This window comes from Phyllostomus discolor, chromosome 8 (assembly GCF_004126475.2).
Source record: "Phyllostomus discolor isolate MPI-MPIP mPhyDis1 chromosome 8, mPhyDis1.pri.v3, whole genome shotgun sequence".
NCBI lineage: Eukaryota > Metazoa > Chordata > Mammalia > Chiroptera > Phyllostomidae > Phyllostomus > Phyllostomus discolor.
Genome location: NC_040910.2, coordinates 3927433 through 3951705, shown reverse-complemented (window position 1 = coordinate 3951705; position 24273 = coordinate 3927433). Strand labels below are relative to the sequence as shown.

The window sequence follows — 24273 nt, the reverse complement described above, 5'->3', positions numbered from 1 at the left end:
ACTTGGGGTGACTGTGATGGCCAAGGTTGGCTCTGTCACTTGTAACAAACGTGATGCTCTGGCTGGGATGTTGATAATGGACAGACCATGCATGTGGGGGTTGGGGGGTCATATGAATCACCTTCCTCTCAAATTTGCTGTGAACCTAAAACTGCTTTAAAAATACTCCTTGAAATAAGAGAATAAACAGAATTGTTTGCCTGAGACGGGGCACCCCTGCGTGCAGGAGGCATGAGCGACCTTTCCGGGTGACGGAAATGTTTGTTCCATAGTTTCATTGCGGCAGTGGTTACACAGGTAATACGTTTGTCAGTGTGGGACAATTAAGACATGCACATTTTATAATGAGAAAATTATACTTTAGTAGCGTGGATTTTTTAGTAAAAAAGTATAATTGCCGAATGAAGAAAAGTTTAATAGCCTCTGAGATAAAAGAGGAAGATACTCTTTGAATAAATAGTATATAATAGGCAGAAAATTTTAAACTATAGGGGGTTGTTGAAAATAAAAAGAACTTTTTCCCCTGGTATAAACCATGTTGTCAATATAATAGCTCTCTTCAAAGAAATAGTCAATACTACTCAATGTCACCCTGGGAGGGGCCCGTGCCCAGGTGAGGAGGCCTGAAGGGTAAGAACCATAAGCTTCCACCTGGTGTTTACATTTTTTATGAGTTGAAATAAAAATTCTGTAAATTTATATTCTGTGAAACCTAATTTAACAGAATCTGTCCAATTCAGGTTTTTTATTTAAAATGTGTTTATGGCTCCATTTGTTACATAATGTGAACAATTTCAAGTAACGGTTTTCAGTTTAATTTTATTTGCAAACAAAATAGAATTTGCAGCCCTGGCCAGGTAGTTCAGATGGTCAGAGCCTCATCCTGCTATGCCAAGGCTGAGGGTTCAATGCCTGGTCAGGGTGCATGTAAGAAGCAACCAATGAATGCATCGATAAGTGGAACAACAAATCTCTCTCTCTCTCTCTTTCTCTCTCTCTCTCTCCCCGGCCTCAGTCTCTCTCTCCCTTCCTCTATTTCTCTCTAAAAATCAAGAAATTACAAAAACAATTGGAGATAAAGGCAGGGAGACAGGAAACAGGAGACGTTTGCTCGTTTACATTCGCAGTGCGGTAGCCTAGGAACTGAAGGGAGAAATCAATGAGAACTGGTCTGTGACTTTTGCTCCTTTTCCAAACACATGGCGTCATTCATCTACCCATCACTAATCCGTTTGAAGTGTTTTCTTGATGTTGTGTTCAAAGGACTTTGGGTTTCTCTTCTCTAATCTGGAGAATGAAAGGCCTTCAACAATGACGTAACTGAAGTATTTCCATGGAAGTTCTAAAGTACAATGAGATAAACACCGCGCTACTGCCTACAACAGTCGTCCCTGGGGGAGGACTTTTCTCTGAAAACACGGGAATGACAAGCAGTATGGCGGGAGCAAGAGAGAATAAGAAAACACCAGCCACTGTTTTAGCCTCCCTGGCCTTCCGTGTGCACTCAAGCCAACAAAAAAAGGGAGTTAAAAAAAAAGTTTCCATGGCCTATCTCTTACAAACTAGTAAAACAAGCTGTTAGAAATCAGGAACTGAGCATTACTAAGTTTAAGATGCGAACCAATGATTTATAACACAGACCTGGAAAATAAAATGCCAAACTATGCTGAATAACCTGGATACAACTTGCAACAGAAAATGATTATACACCTGCATTTAGATCATTTACTACTAAACTTTAAAGATAAAATAAACTGCCCTGGCTGGGGTGGCTCAGTGGACTGAGTGCCGGCCTGCAAACCAAAGGGTCACTGGTTCAACTCCCAGTCAGGGTGCATGCCTGGGTTGCGGACCAGGTCCCCAGTAGGGGACGTGTGAGAGGCAACCACACATTGACATTTCTCTCCCTCACTTTCTCCCTCCCTTCCCCTCTCTCTAAAAATAAATAAACAAATGTTTATGGGTTTTTTTAAGATTTTATTTATATATTTTTAGAGAGGGAAGGGAGGGAGACAGAGAGAGAAAGAGAGAAACATCAATGTGCGGTTGCTGGGGGTTATGGCCTGCAACCCAGGCATGTACCCTGGCTGGGAATTGAACCTGCGATGCTTTGGTTTGCAGCCCGCACTCAATCCACTGAGCTATACTAGCGAGGACTTAAATGTTTTTAAAAATTTAAAAAAAACCTGATTTTCCTCTTGGCAAAGTAGACGGCAATCCACCTTGTAGCCCTGGATGATCCCCCCCCCCCCAAACTGTTTGCCCCGTTATCTTCCCTGCTTCCCCCCAACAGCCGAGACGACTGGGACGTCCTCGTGTTGGACTGAGGACACGGCTGTCAGACTGGAGGCTGGCCAGGAGGCGAAGCCTCCGTGCCAACGTTTGTTTCATTTTCCCCTTTTGCGTCCAAAAACCACTAAGCGGATGGCCACGTCGTGCTGGGGAAGGGAGAGGCGACAGGCTAACCCCAGAGGTGCTGCGGCTGCAACGGGGTAAATGTTATTCTGGCTGTAGACATCCGGACCGTAGAGACACGAATTCTAGAGCAAACTGTTTACAACACGAGCTGAACAGTACGTGTGGCCCACGGTAGGGTTGTGGACGTCAGAGCCCCTGGGAAGTTGCGTGGGCCGGGAGGAAGGAGAGCCGTGGAGAGCAGACGGGGCCCCTCCGTGTCCGTCTGTGAGTGGCTGTGCCGTGTGTGACGGCATCACCTGACACGGGGTTTTACAGTTCAGCCGTTTTTCCCGGGTGCGGACCAGACCCAATGCATGTCTTTAGGAAACAAAACCAAGCTATGTATTGGCTACGTAGAAAAGAGGGTTCCAGTGCAAGAATCAAAGAATACCAATTCTTGTTCTCCTATTGAGTAAACAAAGGTCAGAAAACCCTCCCAAGGAGCCGAGAAAAGGTGAAGTGGATTCAGCTACCGTTGTGTTTGGAGGTGGTTTGAACGGCCAGCAAACGGGGCCTTGCACAGGGTTTCGGGCCCAGCGCCTTTCCTGTGAAGAGCGGCTCTCATTGTTTTGTGTCTCTAACCCACCGATCTAATGTCACGCGTCTGCAAGCAGAAGGGAGCTTGGGAATGACAAATATACGTGATGCTGGGAACCCCGACGGCTCGTCAGGCCCACTCTCCCATTCCCCGCACGCGGCGAGTTTGTGAAGAGGAAGCTGCATCTGGGTGGTTCATCTTCTCCGGTCTTATGGAGAAATTTTCCTTTCTTCTTTTTTCTTACAAAAACACGTGCTGGCATATTCTTTGGGCATGTCCTCTGTGCAAAGCTGTCGCAACAAAGCTCAGCACCAGACGACACAGGTCGCTGGAGTCATTCCCCGCAGGCTGTCCTTGCGGTCTTCGGTCCGTTAGAATCACTCGGCTTTAGTTTTTCCTCAGCCAACGCAGTTCACTGACACAAGAATCTTTTATTAGCCAAAGGGGATTTAAAAATAAAAAAAGAATGATAGGCCTTTAAAAAAATACCTTTACTCACAGGAATTAGCATACCGACGTGCCCGGTCCGTCCCTGCCCTGAGCAGGCCAGGCCTGCCCCACGGGTGCCGCCGTGACCCGCAGGGCGCAGGGCGCAGGCCGGGTACTTACGCAGCAGAAACTACGGAGCAGTAATCGGAGTTCCGGCCTGAGACGTCACCAAAGACAGAGAACTGTGACGTGGGCGCTATTGTGGAGGAGTGCAGCTTATCACTGGATGGGAGTTGGGTTCGTGGAGTTTGTCGATGCTCCAGAACTACTCAGGAGCATTGTGTGCAAGGCGGGAGCCGCAGGTGGAGCTGCCCAGTCCCACTGTGGCGGTGCAAGACACACTGACGTTTTACTGAAGTATAATAACATTCCTTACTACTCGGATAGGTTGTTCATTAAGGACACGGCATCTGCCTGTCATCCCAGGGACGGACGCTCCTTCCTCCTTTCTCTTTGCCTGATGCAGATCTGATGGGCATCGGGGTGACACAACTGATGGTGACCTTCATTGGCAAAAGCCAACGTATTGGTCCTCATCCTTGAACATGAACATCAGTATGTGTTAAGGTATCACATATAGAAACTACACGGTGCTGTGTTTTTTTTTAAATTTAATTAAACTATAAATGTAGGCATAGTCTAGCATTCTAGTGTAGTGTTGGTTACTTCTTTTTTACTAAAGAAAATTAAAATTCGGGGTTTATTATTGTCAATTTATGTTATAATTGTTTTCATGGCTATTCCTTTGCGGCGAACAAAGACAATGCTTGTTACACCCTAAGAGAGTATTTGACAACGGAGTATATGGCTTAAAATTTAAGGACCAAAGAGGGTCATTTTCTAGAATTTGAATTAGCTTCTTCCTCAATTCTTCTTTTTCTAGTTATTCTTTTAAAATTTATTTTTATTTTTTATTGTTGTTCAAGTACCGTTGTCTCCATCTCCCCCTCCCCACTCACTATTCTTTTTCACAAGAATTTATTTTATCACGAGCCTATGGAATGACTACAAAATACATCCCCCTGGATTCTAAAGCCACGCGTATTTGTAAAAGGCCTGTGCCCCTAGGGCTCTAACGGCAAACCAGTCACAACGGCGCAGCTATACCAGAGCAGGCATAGCACGGACCACCAGCACAAGAGAAGGCCCAGCTAACGCTGTGGGCGGGATCGGGAGAGGTTTCGCAAAGGAACCTCACGCTGGCATTCATGTGGGAGTCTTTCTGGCGAGTTGAAGATGGGAGAAGGAAGTGTCCTACAGAGCATGCCTCCAAAGGTATGGAAATATCAGGAGCCCGAGTGATGTAGGGGACCAAAGAGTCCCTGGAAGAAAGCCGAGAGATCATTGGAGCTGTGAGTTAGGCTCCCCATTACAAAGAGCTGTACAAAGGCGCTCGTACATATGTTAGGGGCAGCCAATAAACACATTCACAAAGAAGCGTGATATCGGCTTTCGGTTTTCCGCAGATCACTCTTGCAAAACCGTGGGAGATGGAAAGCATGACGCCGAGACTGAAGCAGGGAGCCCAGGCGAGGTGGGAGTCTGAACTACACAGTGAGGATGAGGAGGAGAAGGACGGGAACGAAGGGGGGTCAGGAGGAAACCTAGAGTTCCGTATGAAGAGGAAAGACAAGGAAGACATGTGGGGAGATTCCCAGGTCTCTCTCTGCCTGGAGCAACCGAGGGGACCACGTAGCCCAACAGTAGGGGCCCGCCCAGGAGGAGGAACAGATGAGTGTGTGATGGGAAGACACGTTCTCTTGAATTAAAATGAAAATGCCATGTTCTCGGTATAGTAAAGGAGGTGGTGTTTTAAATCAAAGTCGCTATGTGGTTGCCTGTGTTAGTCATGGTGCATTTATGTGTTTATTCAACCTCCTCGCTGAGGAATAACAAGCCGGGTGGCAGCAGTGGGTGGGGGTGGGCAGCACAATAATAAGCAGCGTGCAGGTCCCTGCCCCCGGGAGCTTACACTTGTATCAGAGCTGTGGAGAGAGGTGACCATGAGAATCCGGGTAATCCTTTCTCGGGAAAGGTGCGTCTATCTGCAGCCACCCGGTGTTACCAGCCCTGCCTCCTGCCCGACACTGTGGGGGGCGGTGAGTGTCCTTTGAAGTCCCCAGCTCTCTGTCCCCTGTGGTCGGTCCCCGCTGGCAGCGCTCCTGCTGAAAGGTACTACCAAGCACCTCGTGGCTTTAGGTGGATTTAAGTGGACAAAAGGCTCAGATTTTTTTTTTTAAATAATTCCTTTTCTATGTTGGGCTTCAGCTGAGGTGGCAGAGGGGCGCTGCCCATAAGCTTTCTGAGGCTGCCTGCTTCGACTGGGACCCACGAGGCACACCTGGAGTCGCCTGTGACTGCACACTCGGACCCTCCTCTCCCTGGGCGGGGGAGGGGGGGCTGTCCAGGGTGGCACAGCCAGCCCACGGCGGTTCCTCTGTGCCACACCTTCAGGCGCAATCTTTTCATGTCAGCGTCTTTTGCCATCACTGCAGGGTGAGACTGTCCCAGGTCGTCCAGTCCCGGTTCCCTGTTGAGTTACAGTCCCTTCTCCAACTCCTTTCCCTCTTCTCGCGTTTTACTATGAGTGGAAAGAGGGAAACGGGCCTCACTTTCAACACTTCGCTTGGGAACCGTCTCGACTCAATATCCAAGTCCATCATTCACAAGTCCTACAGCAGGAAACCATTTTCCTCAGCTTCCCACTGAGACCTCGCAAGACTCTCTCTCCCTCTGTTTCCCAGTCATGTCTTCCTCGCTTCCTTCGGGCCCTCGCCAGCAGCGCCGGGAGTGTCCTTCGTACCAACGGTCTTTTCGAAGCAAAAGCATCTGTTTCTATCAACCTCCTCAAAATTCTAACAGCCTCCGGTCGCTGCCTGATTCCAGACCCCTTCCTCATTTGGGGGTGTCTTCTACATTAACTCCCTCGGTATCAAGATCTGCACTAGTTTTCTACTGCTGCAAAATAAATGATTGCAAACACGGGAGTTTAAAACAATACCCAATGATTATTTCTCAGTTTCTGCACATCAGGAGTCCGGGCAGGCTCAAGTGGATTCAGTGTATTCACGGCTGACACCCAGGTGTCTACTGACAGCGTTTACAATTAGCAATGATCATGCCTCGGATAAACTTCACTGGCTATGACAGTGTCCCTGTGCAAAGCTACCGACAGTGTTTTCATGTGGAACTCAAGGTCCTCTCCCAGGCTCATGCGTGTTACTGGCAGAGTTTCGTTCTCTGGGGTGACAGGACTAGGCTCCCCAATCTGTTGTGGGCAGTTGGCCTTGGGTTACACAGACCTCTCCATGGCCTTGCTCCATCCTGTGCTCATGGCCCTCTCCATCCTCAAAGTGAGCGATGGTGCATCAAATCCTTCCAATTGGGCCCCAGCCGGTGTGGCTCAGTTGGTTGCGCGCTGTCCATCCTGCAGACAGAAAGGTCACTGGTTCGACTCCAGGTGAGGGCACATGCCAGGGCTGCAGGCTCCTGTCCCCAGGCAGGGCAAAGACAGAAGGCAGCCAATCAGCGTTTCTCTCACATGTCGAAGCTTCTTTCCCTCTCGTTCTCCCTCCCTTCCTGTGTCTCTTTAAAAAAAAAATCAAAAATAAAAATTTAAAAAATGCATCAAACTGGGATTTTTCATTTTGAGTTAGTGTGTAGTTTGTGGACTTTGACTCCGATATAACCTCCCTACAGTGAACTTTTCAAGCATCAGCTCGCCTCCGTCTGAGAGCACACCTCGGGTAAGGTACGTTCCTCTCCCCAGCCTCTGGCTCTCACAGGCAAACGGCAGCGCCTTGTTCTCTCAAGGCCCAGGGGCCCTGGGAGGGTTTCCTTTACGCAGCCCGTGTGCGTCTCCGAAAGCCTTGCTTTTATCTTATCAGTGGCAGATTGTGGCCTGAAGTGCCTGGCACTCACTTGGGTGACATTTCAGAATTCTTCTGGAAGCAAATGATAAATGTATATAAACAAATACAAGTCATAACATAAAAGAGTCTTCATTCATTTTCATTGGGGTTTAGCCAAATTAAACCGCCACGTTTTATGATATTTGTTCACATTACAAAGATAGACTAAATGAGAAATATATTTTGAGAAGTATTTCAGCTGTCAGTGATTAAGCGTGAAAATACTTTTGAAAAATGTTCATGTTGATGTATATTTCAATAAACACTAGTTAATTTACTAGTTAGTTTATTAATAATTAACCAAGCTAAGCAAAAACTCTATTTCACTTTCCTCTTTGAAGAAAAAGTTCCTTTTCCACCAACGACTAAAGAAGACAAAAAATTTTTGAACCTCCTTAAATTAAAAGAATTTAACCAAAGGTAGAGTGACATGTTGATTAAAACCAGAACTTTTTGTTATAAGACTAGAAAAGAGAATATTATCTTATGAATTAATTTATAAACTAATATTTCATTCAAAGTCAAACAAATCATCAATCTCTGTTTAACTATGATACTCACATTTTCTGAGCCTTAACTCTTCAAAACCCTGTTATGTTGAATAAAAATGTCAATGTTGATAAACACAGAGCCTAATGCTGAGAAAAGTGTCAGTGTGGATGGATATAGTATGTATATTTATATATATCTGGACTGTATTTCTATTTATTCACGTTAAGTGGCTCATTGAATTTAAGGGAAGCTGTGGGAGTCAGGGTCCCTTAATCCGGAGTCCTGTGACATAGAAGGGCATTATTTCTTTCTAATAACACAGACTTTGTATAAGCTTGCTTTTTTTTTTCTCTTTCTGGTGGAGAGTTTAAATTACGTGTCAAGTTCTCAAAGGTTTCCATCCGTGGTACTTGAAGGATAGGACCATAGTATCTTGCACCTCATTCCCTCCCATGGCGGAGTATAGTTCACCCCTTGTGTCTGCCGGTCCTGGTGAACTGCTTTGACGTATACAACCTGCAGAAGTGACACAGGGCGAGTTCCAGAGTAAGGCCTCCAGAGGCTCTTTGGTCCTCACGGAGCTCTGAGCCCACTTGCGGGGAAGAAGCCTTGGGAGAAGGCGCACACACCTCACAGCCTTTGCCGCCAGCCCAGCTGGTGACCGGACAGGGCAGTGAAGCCGGCTGAGCGCAAGTGCACGAGCGGGGAGTGGGGTGTGGGGGGGACCACCCAGAACCACCCAGTCAGTCCACACAACTGGGAGGAATAAGGAACCAGTGCTGTGTTAAGCCCTCAAGCCGTCAGTTATGGTATAAGATATATAGCAACAGATACCTGGCACACCAAAAGTCTAATACCCCACCAAAAGTTGATTTAGAGGTGAAAAACGAGTTTAACTTTCAAATTTGTCCTCTTTACTACAGAGCCTCTTTGGCAAATGTGCTACAAAAGACTATTGTCGATATTTTAATGATATTTTTCTTCTACTACTAAGTCAGAAGGTGTTAATATTGATTTTTTTAAAAAGTGTACTATTTTACAATATTTTTGTGATTTCTGAATTAATTTTTATTGTATAACAATTATATATAGATTTTTGTTATCTTTGAAAAAGTCAAAGTATACAGTTTTATCCATACAGGCCAAATCCATACGAGGCCTGCGTGTGCTGTGCTCTATCCTTGTCTGAAAGGTAGGAGGGGATGCCCCAGGGCACTGCAGAGCGCCCCCTGGAGCCGTCTCCTAAAATGCCCCGCCGGGCATTTTATTGCCTAGGAGAAACAAGCCCTGATGTATCAAACATTGGAAGCGAGCTTTGCTAAATGCGCTCAGACGCCCCGGGGAACTGCACCCACTCCCTTGACACACTGTAGCCCGGGAAGCACGCGGGTCCCTCGGAATGGCTGCTGCAGCTGGGCGGTGCGCAGCCGCTCCGCTGTGTGTGGTGGCTCTGCCCCAGACCTAGCCTCCTAATGTCCCGACTGTGATTCCGCCTTACAGGTAAGGAATTAGGGAAAGCTAAAAGCCATAGAAATAAAATGTGAAATCAACTTTCAAGCAAAACAAAAAAAAGTTCTAAGTGAGTGTGAAGATCAATTACAGCTTAGCTTTCACTGCAATTAACAGCATTCCAGGATGGTTAGTTGCCATAAAAAAACAGACCCACTAAACCAAAAGTTTCTGTAAACTCTCTCTATTGGGCAAAAATTCTTTTGATTATCACATTTAGCAAATTGTTAAGTGGAAATGATAATATGATAGACATTTAATTTTTTTCTCTAAACAGAGTTTTACAGCCAAGAACCTGAGGCAGTCATCGAGTATAAAGCTGAATGCAAGCTAGGCTTATAAACCAGCTACCTGGTCATTAATATTGCTTAAGCAATTTTGTAGATTTTTATAAATTTGTAGATTTTTAAAAATCAACGTTCCTTGATAGATTAAATTCCAGATAATTTATACTCTTCCGTCTTTTTTCTGTTTCTTGCTTTGGAAAAGGACCTCAGAATTCACAGTAAATGAATTCTAGTTAAAATACGAAGATCGACCAGCCTCAAGTGCCATGGACAGGATGGGAGTAAAGAGAAGGGAAGAGTCAGACCAGCACCCTCCACTTCATTATCTGTTTTTCTACTTGAGCATGATACCTATATTTTGAAATTTCTGAAACCAGATGGAAATGGGCTTAATATTTGGGAAGTAAACACATTCAAATCAATGGAGAATGGGAGGTGGACAGCTCATGGTTTTAGCATAAATAATCAAATAATAAAGATAGCACACATTCTACTCTATCAGTTGACAGAAAGTAAATTTACTTTCCCAGCAGAAACCTGAATGATCCAGATCCACGCGAGTGAGAACCACTGGCCTGCCTAATTCACCAGTTCCTGCCTGTGGCCAGGCCTCTAGGGCCGTTGATCTGACTCTGAAGTCTGACCACCACCATGGACTTTCTCCCCTATAGTGGCCCCTGGAAGTCATCATACTGTCCCTCAGGGCAGGAGCCCCAGGCGCCACGGCTGCTGATTTCAACCTCCCTCGGGGGAGGTCAGGTCCTGTCCACTGGCGGTAGGCACGCCGCCCTGTACCCCTGCTATTTTTATTTTTGCAGCATTCTTCCCAGGGTTTTCCTTCCTGCTCTTAGGCTCATCCTGAGAAAGGAAAAAAAAAAATCCCCGGAATTTAATGGATTGAAAGGGAACCCGCACGCCTGAGAGCGAGGATGGGTCTGCAGTGGCCCTTTGGGGCAAGGGGGCTCAGGGAGAGGAAGGGGCCAACTCTCCCAGCCCCGCTGCTCCTCCTACGAGCGGATATGGCCCCAAAAGCCAGCGAGTCCCTCGGGCCTGGAAGACAAAGGAAAGCTCAGGGCCGAGCGGTGACGGGGTGGGTGGGAGCAGCGACTCGCGTGAGCTCGGGGACGTGAGAACGCAGCCCCCGCCCCCTTCCCCGCCCACCGCCCCGAGAAGGCGGAGCCCCAAGGCCGCCCCGAGAAAGGTCTCCCCGCGGCGCGAGCAGCGGGTCCCAGGCAGCCGCACACGCCCCGGCACGGGCGGCGACGGGCCCGCACGCTGGGGGCGGGGCGAGGAGGGGGCGGGGCTGGCGGCGAAGAAAGGCTGCGGGCCGGGAGGGGGCGGGGCCTGAGCCGCGGCGGGGCGGAGCCGGCCGGTCCGGGGCTGCTTGAGACAGTCATTGCCCTGGCGGCGGCGGCGGCGGTTGGTCGGTGGGGGCTGGGGCAAGCGTGACCCTGGCTGCCGGCGCGGTTGGAACGGGCAGTCCCCGGGGTCGGGCGGCCGATCGGAGCTGGGAGCGCGCCCCGGGCAGGGCGGAGCGGGCGGCGGCTGCTGGAACCCCGGGAGCGCTGGCTACGGCGGCGTCTCAGCGGAGCAAGTGTCGGGGGCTGAGATTCCGCGGCGGCCACGGCGGCTGCGGCCGAGGTAACCGAGGGGCGGCGGCGGTGGGAGCTCGGGACTACCTCCGGGGCGCGGACCTGACCCGCCCGCGCACTTTCCAGGCTAGGACCCCGGTCGCCGCCGATCCCCTCTCTCCGCCGCGGGCCGGGAGGGGGCGGGATCGGTGCGCGGGATGCGGGCGCCCAGCCGGACCCGGATCCGGAGGCGACCCCTCCGCAGGGATTGGCAAGGACGTCGGGCACCCCTCCCCCTTCGAAAGACACACCCGGTGTCGGGGCGGGGCGGGCTGTCCCGGCGCCTGCGAGGGAAGACCTCGGAGGGTGGCTGCACCTCCGTCCGCAGCCCATCCGCCGTGGGCCCCCCTGTGGCTCTTCGGGGCTGCTCAAACGAAGGTGGCTCTGTGGCCGGGGATCCCGGAATTCCTTTTGTCTGTCAGCTGAAACCGGCGGCCGGAACTGGAGGCAGACACCCCCTGCGCCGCCGGGGCCGCTGGCTCCGGGCCCCTGCTGCCTCGGAGGGAATTCTCCCCGGCAGCCCAGCCGTTCCTCCGAGCGCCGGAGGCGATTGCACTCCTCGCCCCCATCCGAAACCTTCACCTCGAGCGCAGAGCAAGGAAGGATTCACGTTGCTCTGTGTTTGGATTTATCATTCGCGTGAGATCATCCCCCTCCTCCCTTCCTTTTTTTTTTTTTTTAACCCGTTGCCACCCAGCCTCCGCCATGGCAGTCCTTCCCTAGATGTTGCAAACTATCAACAAAGAAGTGTGGCTAGTCAAGTAAACAGAGTCCTTGACTCGCTGGACTGGGCGGGTTAATAGAGCTTCCTTAGCTGGCGCCCTTCTGCCAGGCTAGTGGAAAGATCTCCCTGGCCAGGCTTAAGGATGTTAACTGTGTGAGCATGTCTTTTTTTCCCCCCCTCGTCAACAGTGAGGTTTGAGACATCTAGGGTAACTTGGTGAAAATGTAGATGTATGGGAATTATGACCACGGTAGAAGAAAAATACAGAAAGGAAAACATAATCAGGATGTCAAGGTAATTGTTCAGATTTCTGAAAGTGCAAAAAAATGATTTTTGAGGTTAACTGGTAAGTTAATCCTTCGATCAGTAAACTTTTAACATACATTTTTGCACTATGATATTTTACTTCAGTTACTGGTGGAAATTGTTGATTACCAGGGTGTCTTATGAAGAGGAAACTGTGAAAAGGTTCATTAAGAATCTGTCTTGAAAAATGCACTTTATAAATGCTTTGCATGAAGAGATGCTAACACTGGTCTGTCATTTTCGCCACACAGTTGCCTCCCTGGCAGTGGTCCATGTGCCCGAAAGTGGCAGGCCTGGTGGTGTGAGTGGCTGTCCTTCCCGGAGAGGTACAGAGCTACCTACCTCCTGTGTACATGGGATCTCTCTGGCGACAGTGACTATAACGGACACTTTCTCTGATCTGATTTCCAGATACAGGATTAACACGTGGAATCTGGAGAAGCATTTTGTACAAAGTGGAAGATTGGGCTTTCTCTTTAGTTTTCCAGATGCGTTGTCTCATCTGCATACTTGAAAGACGCACAGTCACATAAACTCTGGTTGTTGGCCATGAAGCTGTGTGACCCGTCAAGACAGAGAAAGGCTGCTGCTGAGCTTGGGAACCAGGCAGTTTTCCACCAGTTCAACAATTAAACCGATACATTCTCTGCTGATACTCAAGAATAAAGGACCAGATAAAGTCACGCACATCCTGTGGCCCGATGGACCCCGTGGCTGTTGAATCTCACTGTAACTGGTTGCTCCGTCCGCCCAAGTTAACTTGATACGCAGGTTGCGTCCCAGCGGACGTGAAGACCTGTGTTGATGTGCCCCGATGTTAGCGAAGGTTGAAGACACGAAGCCTGCTATGACTAACCCTTGGGAGGAGAAAGTCTGCAAAATGGCCCAAACGAGCTTGCTGCAGGGGAAGCCGTTTTACTGTAGGGAGTGGGTTTTCCACAAGCTTCAGCACTGCCTCCAGGAGAAGGCGAACGGCTGCCACAGCGCCCTCAACACACCGCCCCTCTCAGTGAATTCTGGGAGCAACGCTAGCGTTGTCTCTGGCAAAGGAGCCGCCTGGGGTGTGCTGTTGGTAGGAGGGCCTGGCAGTGGCAAGACCGCCCTGTGCACTGAGCTCCTGTGGCCAAGTTCACCTACCAGCTTGCAGAGAGGTTTACATCGCCAGGCTCTGGCCTTTCATTTCTGCAAGGCCCAGGACTCGGACACGTTGTGTGTCGGAGGGTTTATTAGAGGCCTGGTCGCCCAGATCTGCCACAGTGGACTGCTCCCAGGGTACGAGGACAAGCTGAGGGACCCTGCCGTGCAGAGCCTCCTGCAGCCCGGGGAGTGCGAGAGGAACCCTGCCGAAGCGTTTAAAAGGTAACGGTGAGAATGGCACGGTGTGCCAGCTTCTGTGCAAAAGTTAAAATGGGTTCTGGATTTTTTTAGTTTTTTTAAAATTTTGTGGGGTGCTTGTACTACTGATGTAGATTTGGGGGATAATCTGTGGTTGTGAATAAACCAGTTGATTTGAATATTGAAGGATACAGAATTTAAGCTTTTGTTTGCACAGGCTATGGATTAAAAGGATGTCTTTTATAGTAACATTTGAAGCACTGTGAGAAACAAATTATTTTTCAACTTTACGCCAATTATTTACTTACTCTTCTAATATTACCTGTAATTGGTGAGGGATAGCTGTCCTTATGGTAGAGAAGAACAGTTAGCTACCCGGAATCTAGGCTGCATTTTTAGGAAGGGCAAACTTACTGGTCCTGAATTTAGAGGAACTCTCATCAGACAACCTACTATCTGTGTTTGTACTGTTACTCCTTTGAATAAGGAAAGTTCTCTTTGAAAGAGACCACTGGCCATTGAGAATCCGAAGAAAGTTTACAAATGTGCTTTGCTGTTTATTCACCTTTCAAGTAAATGGAAATTTCAGTGATATTTTGATATAGGTGGTATTTACAAAATAATGAAAATTAGGCATCATTTTAGTACTTTTACCAAGTGATACCCCCCAAAATTTTTTCTTTTACCTAATCTCAATTACGCATTTTTCCGTAGTAGAAGGAGTGGTCTAAGAAGTGATTTGAGTTTTTTTTTTTCCCCGAGTGATTCTGGAGTCAAAATGTGTTTTTAAGAAAATGATCTCTTGAAAATAATTTTTTGTATGTTACTCGTCTGCTCATTGTAAAAGGAGGAGGCAAATTGTTTTGCAATTGCTGTTGCCTCGCTGCTGCTTCTGTCCCTTAGTCATGCACTTTCGTCCCCCACACGGTGAGTAGTTCTTAGTGTGGTTCCCCAAAGAGGCAGGGGCGTCCGCAGGGAGGGGAGTGTGGGTGTGTGTCTGCGTGAGAGTCTATAGGAGTCATCTGGGCAGGATGTGAATCGCTGTGGAAGTGATTTTGTTCCTTTGATGTCCTCAGATCTAATGGTATGGAATCTATGAATTCTGGTGTGATGTGAAACTAGCAGTGACAGTAGCACACAGTATGTGTGAGCCGCTGTTCTAAGAGCTGTGCCAGTAATAGTCCTGTGAGCAGGTACTGTTGGTCCAGTTTTACAGACGAGGAAACCGAAGCACGAGAGCCGAAGGAACTTGTTCAAGGTTACAGGCAGTAAAGGGCAGAGCCGGGGTTTGGAAGACACACGTAGCATACAGGTTTGCGATCACAGACATTCTTTGGAGGACCTAGTGGAAGAGGAGGGGTTTTGAAGTGTGTGGAGACCAGGGCGTGTCAGAGCTGTGGCCCGAGTGTGGTTTTCAGATCACCCGTGGACATGAGGAGTGGCAGTCTGGAATGATCGTTGTGACTGGCGGTGTAGAATTCAAACAGGTGAGAGGTTTACTAAAGTCAGCAAAGGGTGGTGTCTTTGAGAGGTGTGATGTTCCTGTAGACCTTCAAAATGTGTAAGTGCTAGCCAATAAAACTCAGGGCAAATCGGTTATCTTTTGCCGCTGGCAACAATATCTGGGTTAAAACTATTACATCATCCTTAACTCAGTGAGGACACCTGCCCAGGCGATGCCTGCGGCGCAGGTATGAGGCCAGGCGCGGTGGACGGTGTTCAGCATGCCGTCACCGTGTGCAGTCGGGTGTTGCCCTCAGTATGAAACTTGACATTCCAAGAGGCTTCAGGTCTCTGTACACAAACAACTCATTTTTGTCGACTTGATGCTTTTTCTAAAGATACTGTCACTAGTTGAAGAGCTGAATTTCCATTTCTTATAAATCATCTCCTAAGCTATTTGGATTTATTGACACCTTAGAAAATCACCTCCAAAGAGTATAACTAATCATGCACTTTACTTCATTGGGATTCATATTAAAATCCTACTCCTTTTAAATATTTGAAACCATGTCTGATAGCTGCATATTTTTGGTATGTCCTGATCCTGAGCAGCTCTTTCTCTACAGTAAGACCCCTTACTCGGTCGTCTCCTTTTCGTTCCTGTGTGAATTTCCGTCATTGACTAACGAGAAAGAACTAGGAAGCAGCGGAGCCAGGTGTGAGGTCACGCGGGTACCAGTTACCTGACGACCAGACGAACGGAAGCAGCGGACGGACGGTCTGGGCCCCCGGTCTGCATTTTGGTGGAGAAAACCCACTGTGTCTCCTTGGGCCACTGGGTGCTGTACCTTACCTCCTGCCGGAGCTTTCAAAAGCCTGGGTCACTTTTTATCTTTTATCATTAAAGTGATTAATCATTAAACAAATGAGATAATCTTAGTATTGGAACAACGGTTTCTGATAATTCACGAGATACCTACTTCCTCTACGACTGTGAAGCTACCATACAACCACAGCCAAATGGACACGTGAGAACACAATTCAAAGTTAAAAGGAAACATTTTTGCGTAGTCTATGGTGGCATTCGACCATGTAGACCGCTACTTTTGGACAGATAGTCAAGGTCTCCTTGTAGGTTCTATTAGTGACTGTGACTGATTTGTTAGACAGGTCCTTGTGAGAGTTTTCATTGGAATGCATTTTATTTAGCCAGGGTCGGTACAGCTCAACAGGTGGACCGTGGGCGGAAGATCCTTGTTTTCCAGGAGTTAATATTTTGGGGGAGATGGAGATCAGAGTAGGTGATTGTAATGATAGGGTCAAGGCACCCGAGTTAGGGAATCGGGGTGGGGTCGCGGTTTGGGGTCCTGTGCCTGGTTTAGCAGCACAACTGGAGATGGGTATTTCATCCAACCAGAAACTCCTTTCTGACCTCCTCCTGTCCCCACTGTCATGGTCCTTGAACCCACAGGAGATGTAGACTGATGTGGGAAATAAAAACCTTTGTTTTTCTTTGTTTGACAATCTGCAAGACCAGATGTGAGTTTTCTGTGCATGGTGTTAATTTTCCCATGTTGACTAAAAAGATTGTGTTCTTGTGATGTGGATAGGAGTTCATTAAACAGCTTCAGGGTCACCACAAATTAAGTGTAAATGGAATAAAATTGTGAAGAGGAATGAAGGACCCATGGCTCTAAACTCCGAGAGTCAGCAGAAACGTGGACATGGCGAAAGGCCAGTGTCTTGTGAGGGTCGGAACAGGAAGTCTGGACTCTGACGTTTGTTTTTGATGTCGAATAGGAATCGTTAGATAGTGGCATCTCCTATTTATCTCCTTCTTGAACACTTGTAGCCCTTCACATGTATCTCGATAGATTGTAGCTTCTTTTGTAGTTATTTATGCATATGTCTCCTGTTTTCTCCTCTGCTAGGCACATGCTTCTTCATGACATTATTCATGAGTGATTAATTTTTTATATTCACAGTTGTGCTTTGAACAGCACTTCTCATACAGTAATTGCTAAATGATGATCAGCTGAAAGACTGAATAATGCTACTTTAAAGATGTTTGAATCTGATTAAAGGGCAGCAGAAGCTCTTGCACATGAGAGGAAATAGAAATGCTGGATCACTCAGGTCAGTGTCACATGCAGCCCACACTGGTGTCGTGATGATTAATTTATCAGCCCGCTGTCTGCTCTTTGGCACGTATGTGTATGGCACAGGTCCAGATAGTTGTAAGTGGCCCGATGTCCGTCCTCCGTCTCAGCTGGCTCCAGGTGTCTTTGGCAAACTCAGTAAAGGGACGAGAAGCAGAATGGGACCGGAACATGTGTTTCCTTCTTAGCCTCAGTTGTGGATCTTTCCGAGGCAAAGTACTCCCTGTGCATGATCTGCCTTGTATACCTAATACCATGTACGATGACTGTTCCTGAATACTATCCATCCCTAAATATTTTCAGATTAAAATAGTTTGTAAAAGTGTCTTTACTGGTCAGATTTTGAATAAGATAAAAATATTATCTTCATAGTCAAACTTCTACATTGCCTTTAGTCTACAATGGTCACTTTTCACTGACATGTCTGTTGTTTCCGACCTTTGACTGTTAAATTTCCTTTACCACGGCCTCCCATTCATTCAGCCTCTCCTACGTCCACTTCCTACAGTGAACGGGAACCTTTTCTCCCCCCCACCAGATGGGCTCGCTCTTCCATACTTCGTGTCTGAGTGCGGCTGCCCTTGGTGCCTGGTACTATCTGTCGTTTGCAGAACCGGCCTTAACCTTGAACCCCTTCAGCGTAATGACAGCACCACGTGCGAGTCCAGTGTACACGCCTGACGTTAGCCACATTCTTAGCCCCGCTTGGCCGCGCTTTTATTCGTGCATTTCCTGATAACTCGGGCTTTTCCTTGCACCCGAGAGAGGGAAGTGGTGCCCCACGGGTTAAATGTGTTTTTACCCAATTCGGGACATTGCACACACATACCCAAATCATTGTTTTTTTCTTGGGGGGGAAAAGGAAATTTTGACAATATTAGATTCTCATTCCTGTGAGGCAGTAAACCAGTCTCGCTGAGTTAGCTGCTGTCTTTAGACGCCAGTGCATCCTAATTCGATCCGGCCCCTCCCCACCCCACACACACTCTGTTGTTCTGTCCTAAGACCATTTCGTTTGTCTCCTCCTCTGTCCAGGAAAAGTCCAGCCATTGTTAATATAATGAGAATGGGTGTAGCCTGGCAGCGAAGGAGAGGGGACTGGAATGTGTGTGCGTGAACAATGACGACTTCGCTGTACTAGTCAGTGGGGGTGGCAGACGCTGTTGAGTGAGCATGTGCACTGTGTGTCTGTCACATTCAAAATGACTGAGCAAGCAGAGCCATGAATCTGCATTAAGTTTTGCATTCAGCTTGAACGTTCCTGTGCGGAAACTATTTGGATGATTGAGAAGGCTTTCAGGGAAGATACAATGAGTGCAGCCCAAATAGAAGTGTGGCACAAATGCTTCAGAGGTGGTCGGGAATCTGTTGAAGGTGATCCACGTTCTGGAAGGCCTGCAGCAAGCAGAGCCCCTGAGAATGCTCAATGTGTACGGGCTGCAATCAACAAAGGTGAGCAATGGACAGTGTGAGAACCAGAAGCTGATCTGGGGATTCCCAAAATGACTGTGTCCAAGATTTTTGACGCAGGACCTTGGCATGAAACGTGTTGTGGCAAAATTCGTTCCACGGTTTCTGCTACCAGAGCAGAAGGAACATTGTGCTGCAGCTGCCAATGACTTGATTCAAACCACTCCCAGTGAAGGAGGTTTCCTCAAGGAGGTCATAACCAGAGATGAATCCTGGGTCTACGGCTGTGACCCAGAAAGGAAGGCCCAGCTGTCCCACTGGAAGGCGCCCGGCTCTCCATGCCGGAAGATGGCCTGAAGACGTTGTAGGAAGGTCAAGACCATGTTCGCTGTGTTTTTTGATTGGGAAGGTGTTGCCCATCACCAGTACGCCCCGCCAGGCCAAACAGTAAGGAGGACTACCTCAATGTTCTGCATCGGGTGAAAGATGCAATACGACAAAAATGGCTGCAGGTATGGGCAGCTGGTGATTAGCAGCTTCATCACGACAAGATACCCACTCATGCATCACGTCTCCTACAGAGTTTTTTGGTGAAACATCAAATCACCCAGGTGACTCAGCCCCACTACAGCCCACTTCTGGCTTTCCCCCAAACTAAAATCACCTTTGAAAGGGAAGACATTTCAGAGCATCGATGAGATTCAGGAAAATGCGACAGGGCGGCTGATGGCAATTTCAACAAAGGGGTCTGCAGTGTTTTGAGCGGTGGAAGAGATGCTGGGAGAACTGTGTGAGGTCCCAAGTTGCTTACTGTGAAGGGACTGGGGTGTCCTTGTCCTGTGAACAATGTTTCTAGTATCTTCTTCAGTAAATGTCCCTACTTTCCACAGTCCTGTCTAGATACTTTATGGACAGACCTCTATGTCACCCTGGCTCCCACAGGCAATTTCAAACACGACCATGTGCCCTGGCCTGGTAGCTCACTTGGTTAGAGCATCGTCCTGATACACCAAGGCTGCGGTTTGATCCCAGATCCCAGCACATGCACGAACCAGCCAGTGACTGCGTAAGTGAGGGGAGGAACAAGGCCGTGTCTCTGTGTCTCCTCTCCTTCCTCTCTCCCACATCAGCAAATGTTTTTTCTTTAATTTTTAAAAATTGAAAAAAAAATATGAACATGTTTCCTATTCCTCTGCAACAAGAAAGCCTGTCCTTTTATCTCCCCCTAAGCGTGCCTTCCTATCACCTGGAGTCTGTGCGTGCGAGTGCACCTTCCCTGCCCCTTCCTCCTCCCCCCTTACGGAGGTCTCGCCTCTCTCTCTGCACGGTCGCCGGAAGCTGTGGCGGCACGGCAGCCTCGGAATGCACTGCTCAGTCCATCTGTAGCCTCAGGAGATACATTTCAGAACTATTTCTCATTATTTGCACTTTGTTCCTTTCTGAATCCCCTACCCAGCTGTATTCCTTGGTAGCCGTTCCTCCGGATTGCACCTGGGTATCTGTCCAACAGCGCTTACGTAGGTCTTCTCTCTCGATACTTAACTCCTTGAAAACATGATGTGCACTAACATGGATACCATAGCAACCAAATCGGCATCAGCAGCCTCTGTCTTCACTCTGATCAATATATGTTTTATTCCTGGCGTGGCCCTCACGGACCTCCCAGTGCTCGAACCAGCATCTCTTCCAGCACATCTGTGCACGGACTCGCTCATCCACTGCTCACATAAGCGTTCAGTGCCTGCTCTGTGCCAGGTGGGAGTGCTGAGTGACGGGGCTAAAGGGGTTGGCTAGGCAAACAGCACAGTGAACCAAGTGGGAGGGAGGGCACTAGACAAATAATGACAAAAGTAAACGTAAGAAGTGCAGCTTTGAGAAATGCTAAGCAGCAGGGACACGGGACGCTAAAAATAGATGTAATAGGAAGCCTGGTCATTATCGGGAAGTCTGGGAAAACTGATTATTTAGGTTGCTCCATCATCATTCTAGTGTCCCTTCTGAGACCCTTTCTACTAGTGTCTCATTCTGAGACCCTTTCTACTTACAAGTGCGATCTGAAGATCAACAATATTGGCAGCACGTGGGAGGGAGGTCACGAGAACTGCAGGACCTCGGGTGTACTAGCTCCGGCTCCGCACCTGAGGTCCCCCGCGTGTGTCCCGCGCGCGCCCACCGACATCTGAGAGGCACCGTCCCGGGCTCGATTCTCTCCTCCGTCTCCTGTTCTGTTCGAAGATACCTAATCTTTTTCCTGAAATGCTTCTTGAATCCTTTTACTCTAATCTAGAATTTTTGTTCATCTCCGAGTAGTTGGCTTGCTTCATTTTAGCCCCTCCTTATTCCCATCCCTGTGGTCGCCGCTGGCCAGCGAACCGGAGCAGAGCAGGGCTTTCTGCAGGTCCTCCCCCGGAGCCCGTGGTAATCTGCGCGGGCTCAGGTTTCTCTCTGCCGGGCTTTAAAAGCTCCTGATAATTTGATTCTGCTCCAGCGAACGTATGTATCATGTTTCCAAACTTCATCTGGGCACACTGAGCTCATTTAGTCTTTCAGGAAATATTTTTAAACATAACGAGAAAGTGTTCAAGTCGATAGGAGATAAGACTAAATATTATTTCCTCACTGTTTAGTAAGAACTTCATATACATAGTAAAGATTCAGCCTTTTATTTGTTGTATATATTGCAGACTTTTTTGGTTTTTAGCCCTTTGTTTTTGGCAATTTTGCTTTCTAAAGATTTTATGAGTAAAATGGTTTTTACGCAGTGAATTAATTTGATTTCATGAAGCAAAATAAGTAATTGCTCATTCTTTGCCCTTAGAAATCTTTGAGGTGTATTCTGATGAGTGGCCCATCTTCACCCTGTGGCCAGTGCCGGCACCGAGTGTAACCGTCTTACCCCGCACACCAGCCTCTCCTCATGTCTCCTAGTGGCGGAGATACTACCGTCATTCTTCTCTATTATACACGTGTGTGCCGAAATACAGTTCGTGTAATCACTTAATAAAATAGTATTAATTAAGAGAACTAATTATGTCTTACCTGTTGGTTACCTTGAGAAACGATTTGGATCCTTCCAAAAACCAGTGGCCTTTTACAACTCCGACTCCTGGTTTGAATACAGGAAACCGTGGCGCACTGACCCATCCGCTTTTGCTCCTCCCTCCGCGAGCTCTTGCTCTTTGCCGTTTTGGCATTCGGCCCTTCCGCTGGCGGGGGTGGGGGTGGCACTCCTCCGCCTCTGCCTCTGCCTCTGGCGCAGCCCCACGCTGTGCTCGGGCCAGTGGGATGTTAGCAGACGAGGTCCAAACAGAGGCTTGACGTGCGTGCAGGCGGCTGGGCCGGTCCCCTTGGTGTGGCCATCCCTCTGAGGAGGACGTGCCCCGGCTAGCTCGTTGGCTGTAGGAGGAGGGGCCGGTGTGCAGCGGACCAGTCGCAGCCTGCGGCGACTCCGAGCCTGGAGTGGATCCACAAACGGACACAAGAGAAGCACAATGATTGTTATTTTAAGCTAAGCCACTGGGTTCGCGGTGGTTTCTGATATACCAGCAACACGAAGGTGGTTAACACTACAAAAACTAAGGATGTGATGTTTTAGTGGGAACTCACTAATTTCCATCACAAAAATCTAGGTGCCCTCATTGATCCCTCAATCTCATCCTCCCCCCCCACCCCTGCATCCATCAGCTCTTTTTGTTCTGTCCCAAGATAAAACTGATCCCTCCACTTCTCTCCAGCCTGTGACTCTCCGACTGCCACTCTCATTGTCTCCTGCCCAGACTGCTGCAGTGGCCTCCAGACTGGCCGTGTCGCTATTGTCCTCCTCCGCAGAGCAGACAGAGGGCCAGACCCTGTTACTCCCCCTGCTTTGCACCTGCCCACGATCTCCACGCTGCCCTTCCTGGACCCCGACATGGGTCAGGTTCTGGCCAGCAGGTTTCTGTATGGCGCCTTGCTCTGGTCTCACTCAGGTGTGTGTATCTTCACTGTCCCCTCTCAGAGGACTTCCCCTGTCCACTGAGTCTCTAGAAGACGTTCCTTCCCAGCTGGTCACTTTCTCAAATCACATCGCCACACTTTGTTTTCTGTGCCTTCGTTTTCAGTGTGTTTCATGATCTGGACTTATTTTCTGCATTTGTCTGATCTGACTTCCTGCCCGCCTACTGGAATGAGCAGGGCGCTGGCCTGTCTTGTGAATCCCCAGGGTTTAGAATATGGTGGAGACCAGATGACTATTTCTTGAACTAATGCACTGTATTTTAACTCAGAACATTATGATTTGTCACATTGATAATGGGCATTTTATCATTTAAAATTTACATTCACTTAGAAAGGAGAACAAACTTTTGTAGTCAGTCTCAGTTAATGGGTTTGTTAAATTGCCTCTCTACAGAGAGAAGCAGCTCGAAAACCCGTGGACCTCACAGGACTCGAAAGGGAAAAACTAACAGCACCAAAAGGGAAGAAATGGCTGTGGGAACCCTTCCTTCCCCCAGCGTGCTTCTGTTGTACAGGAGAGTAACTAATTAAATAAGTGCACATGCACCCATTTTGCCACATTTAAGTCTGGGTTTTCTGTTGTGTTTTAAAGAAAAGTAATCTGCGCTGGGAGCCCACCAGGCCTCTCTTCCTAAGTGTGATCTGCCCACGCCCCACGGGAGACCCTCCGGTGAAGTCCTGTCTGTGTAGTTTGCGAGTCCGCGCGGTCCGTACGCGCGGGGAGACGCGTGAGTTCCCACGCGCTCTGCGACCCGCTCTAGCTGTGCACGCGGTCGGCTTCGCACCGCCGGTCTCCGGCCGCCTTCCTCTTGGCCCGCTCACACTCTCAACGGCCTTTTGTTGATGTGGGTTCTGCCTATCAGTATCGGCTCATGTGAAATCTTAGCAGGTAAATTTACCGATATGCATTAATAAATTTAGTAAGAATACATATGTTGTCCAAGACCCCCCCCCCCCAAAGTAGAGTGGCATTATTTTACTTTTTTTTTTCCTGGCAAATCTTTTTAGCGTTAAGCTTAATAAAAGACGCCCGGATTCTCCTGTCCGCTCTGCACGCAGCCTCCAGCGAGCCCACTGTGTTCTCGCGAGAGACGAGAGTGGAAAAAGGCACCCCGCACACCTGGGTTTCTAACGGCCCCGCGAGGGTGCGGAGGGCAGGAGGCTCCTGGGCGCCCCCTGGAGCTCACCCTGCAAACGGCGGCCCGCAGGATGGGGTGTATGGTGAGCCCTGTTTCCGAGCTCCCCGGAGCTGGTAGCTGGGGGTCTGCACGGTTCCTGCCGACCGCCGCAGAGCGTGTAACCCCCCGCTGTGCTGGGCTGGGCTGCGTTTGTTGCTGCCGTGTCCACACCGTCTACGGTGCCGGCTCCCTGGCTGGGCAGCGCTGCTGAGAGTGAGCTCGGGCTCCCTCGGGTTCCGCTCCGGAGCGTGAACACCGACTCCAGGTTCACACTCGGGTGCGATGTGGGTGGCGGGGCGGACGTCCGTCATCAACTGCGAGACGGTGCCGGCCCCCTCCCCCAACCACGCAGCTCGTCCCGGTGGGGCCTCGTGTCCTCGGGTTCCCGTGACCCGCCGGGTCCCCTGC

General features: G+C 48.8%; 1 protein-coding gene across 1 annotated transcript in view; it reads left to right on the top strand.

Moving 5' to 3' along the window:
- The first annotated feature begins 11046 nt into the window (after positions 1 to 11046).
- ANKRD50 (ankyrin repeat domain 50) overlaps positions 11047 to 24273 on the top strand; it is a 31884-nt gene continuing 18657 nt past the window's right edge. Inside the window, exons 1-2 of the mRNA XM_028520850.2 lie at positions 11047 to 11324; positions 12756 to 13703. Of these exons, the coding sequence (XP_028376651.1) occupies positions 13159 to 13703 (545 nt within the window). The 5' untranslated portion in view covers positions 11047 to 11324; positions 12756 to 13158. The remainder of the gene's footprint in view (positions 11325 to 12755; positions 13704 to 24273) is intronic.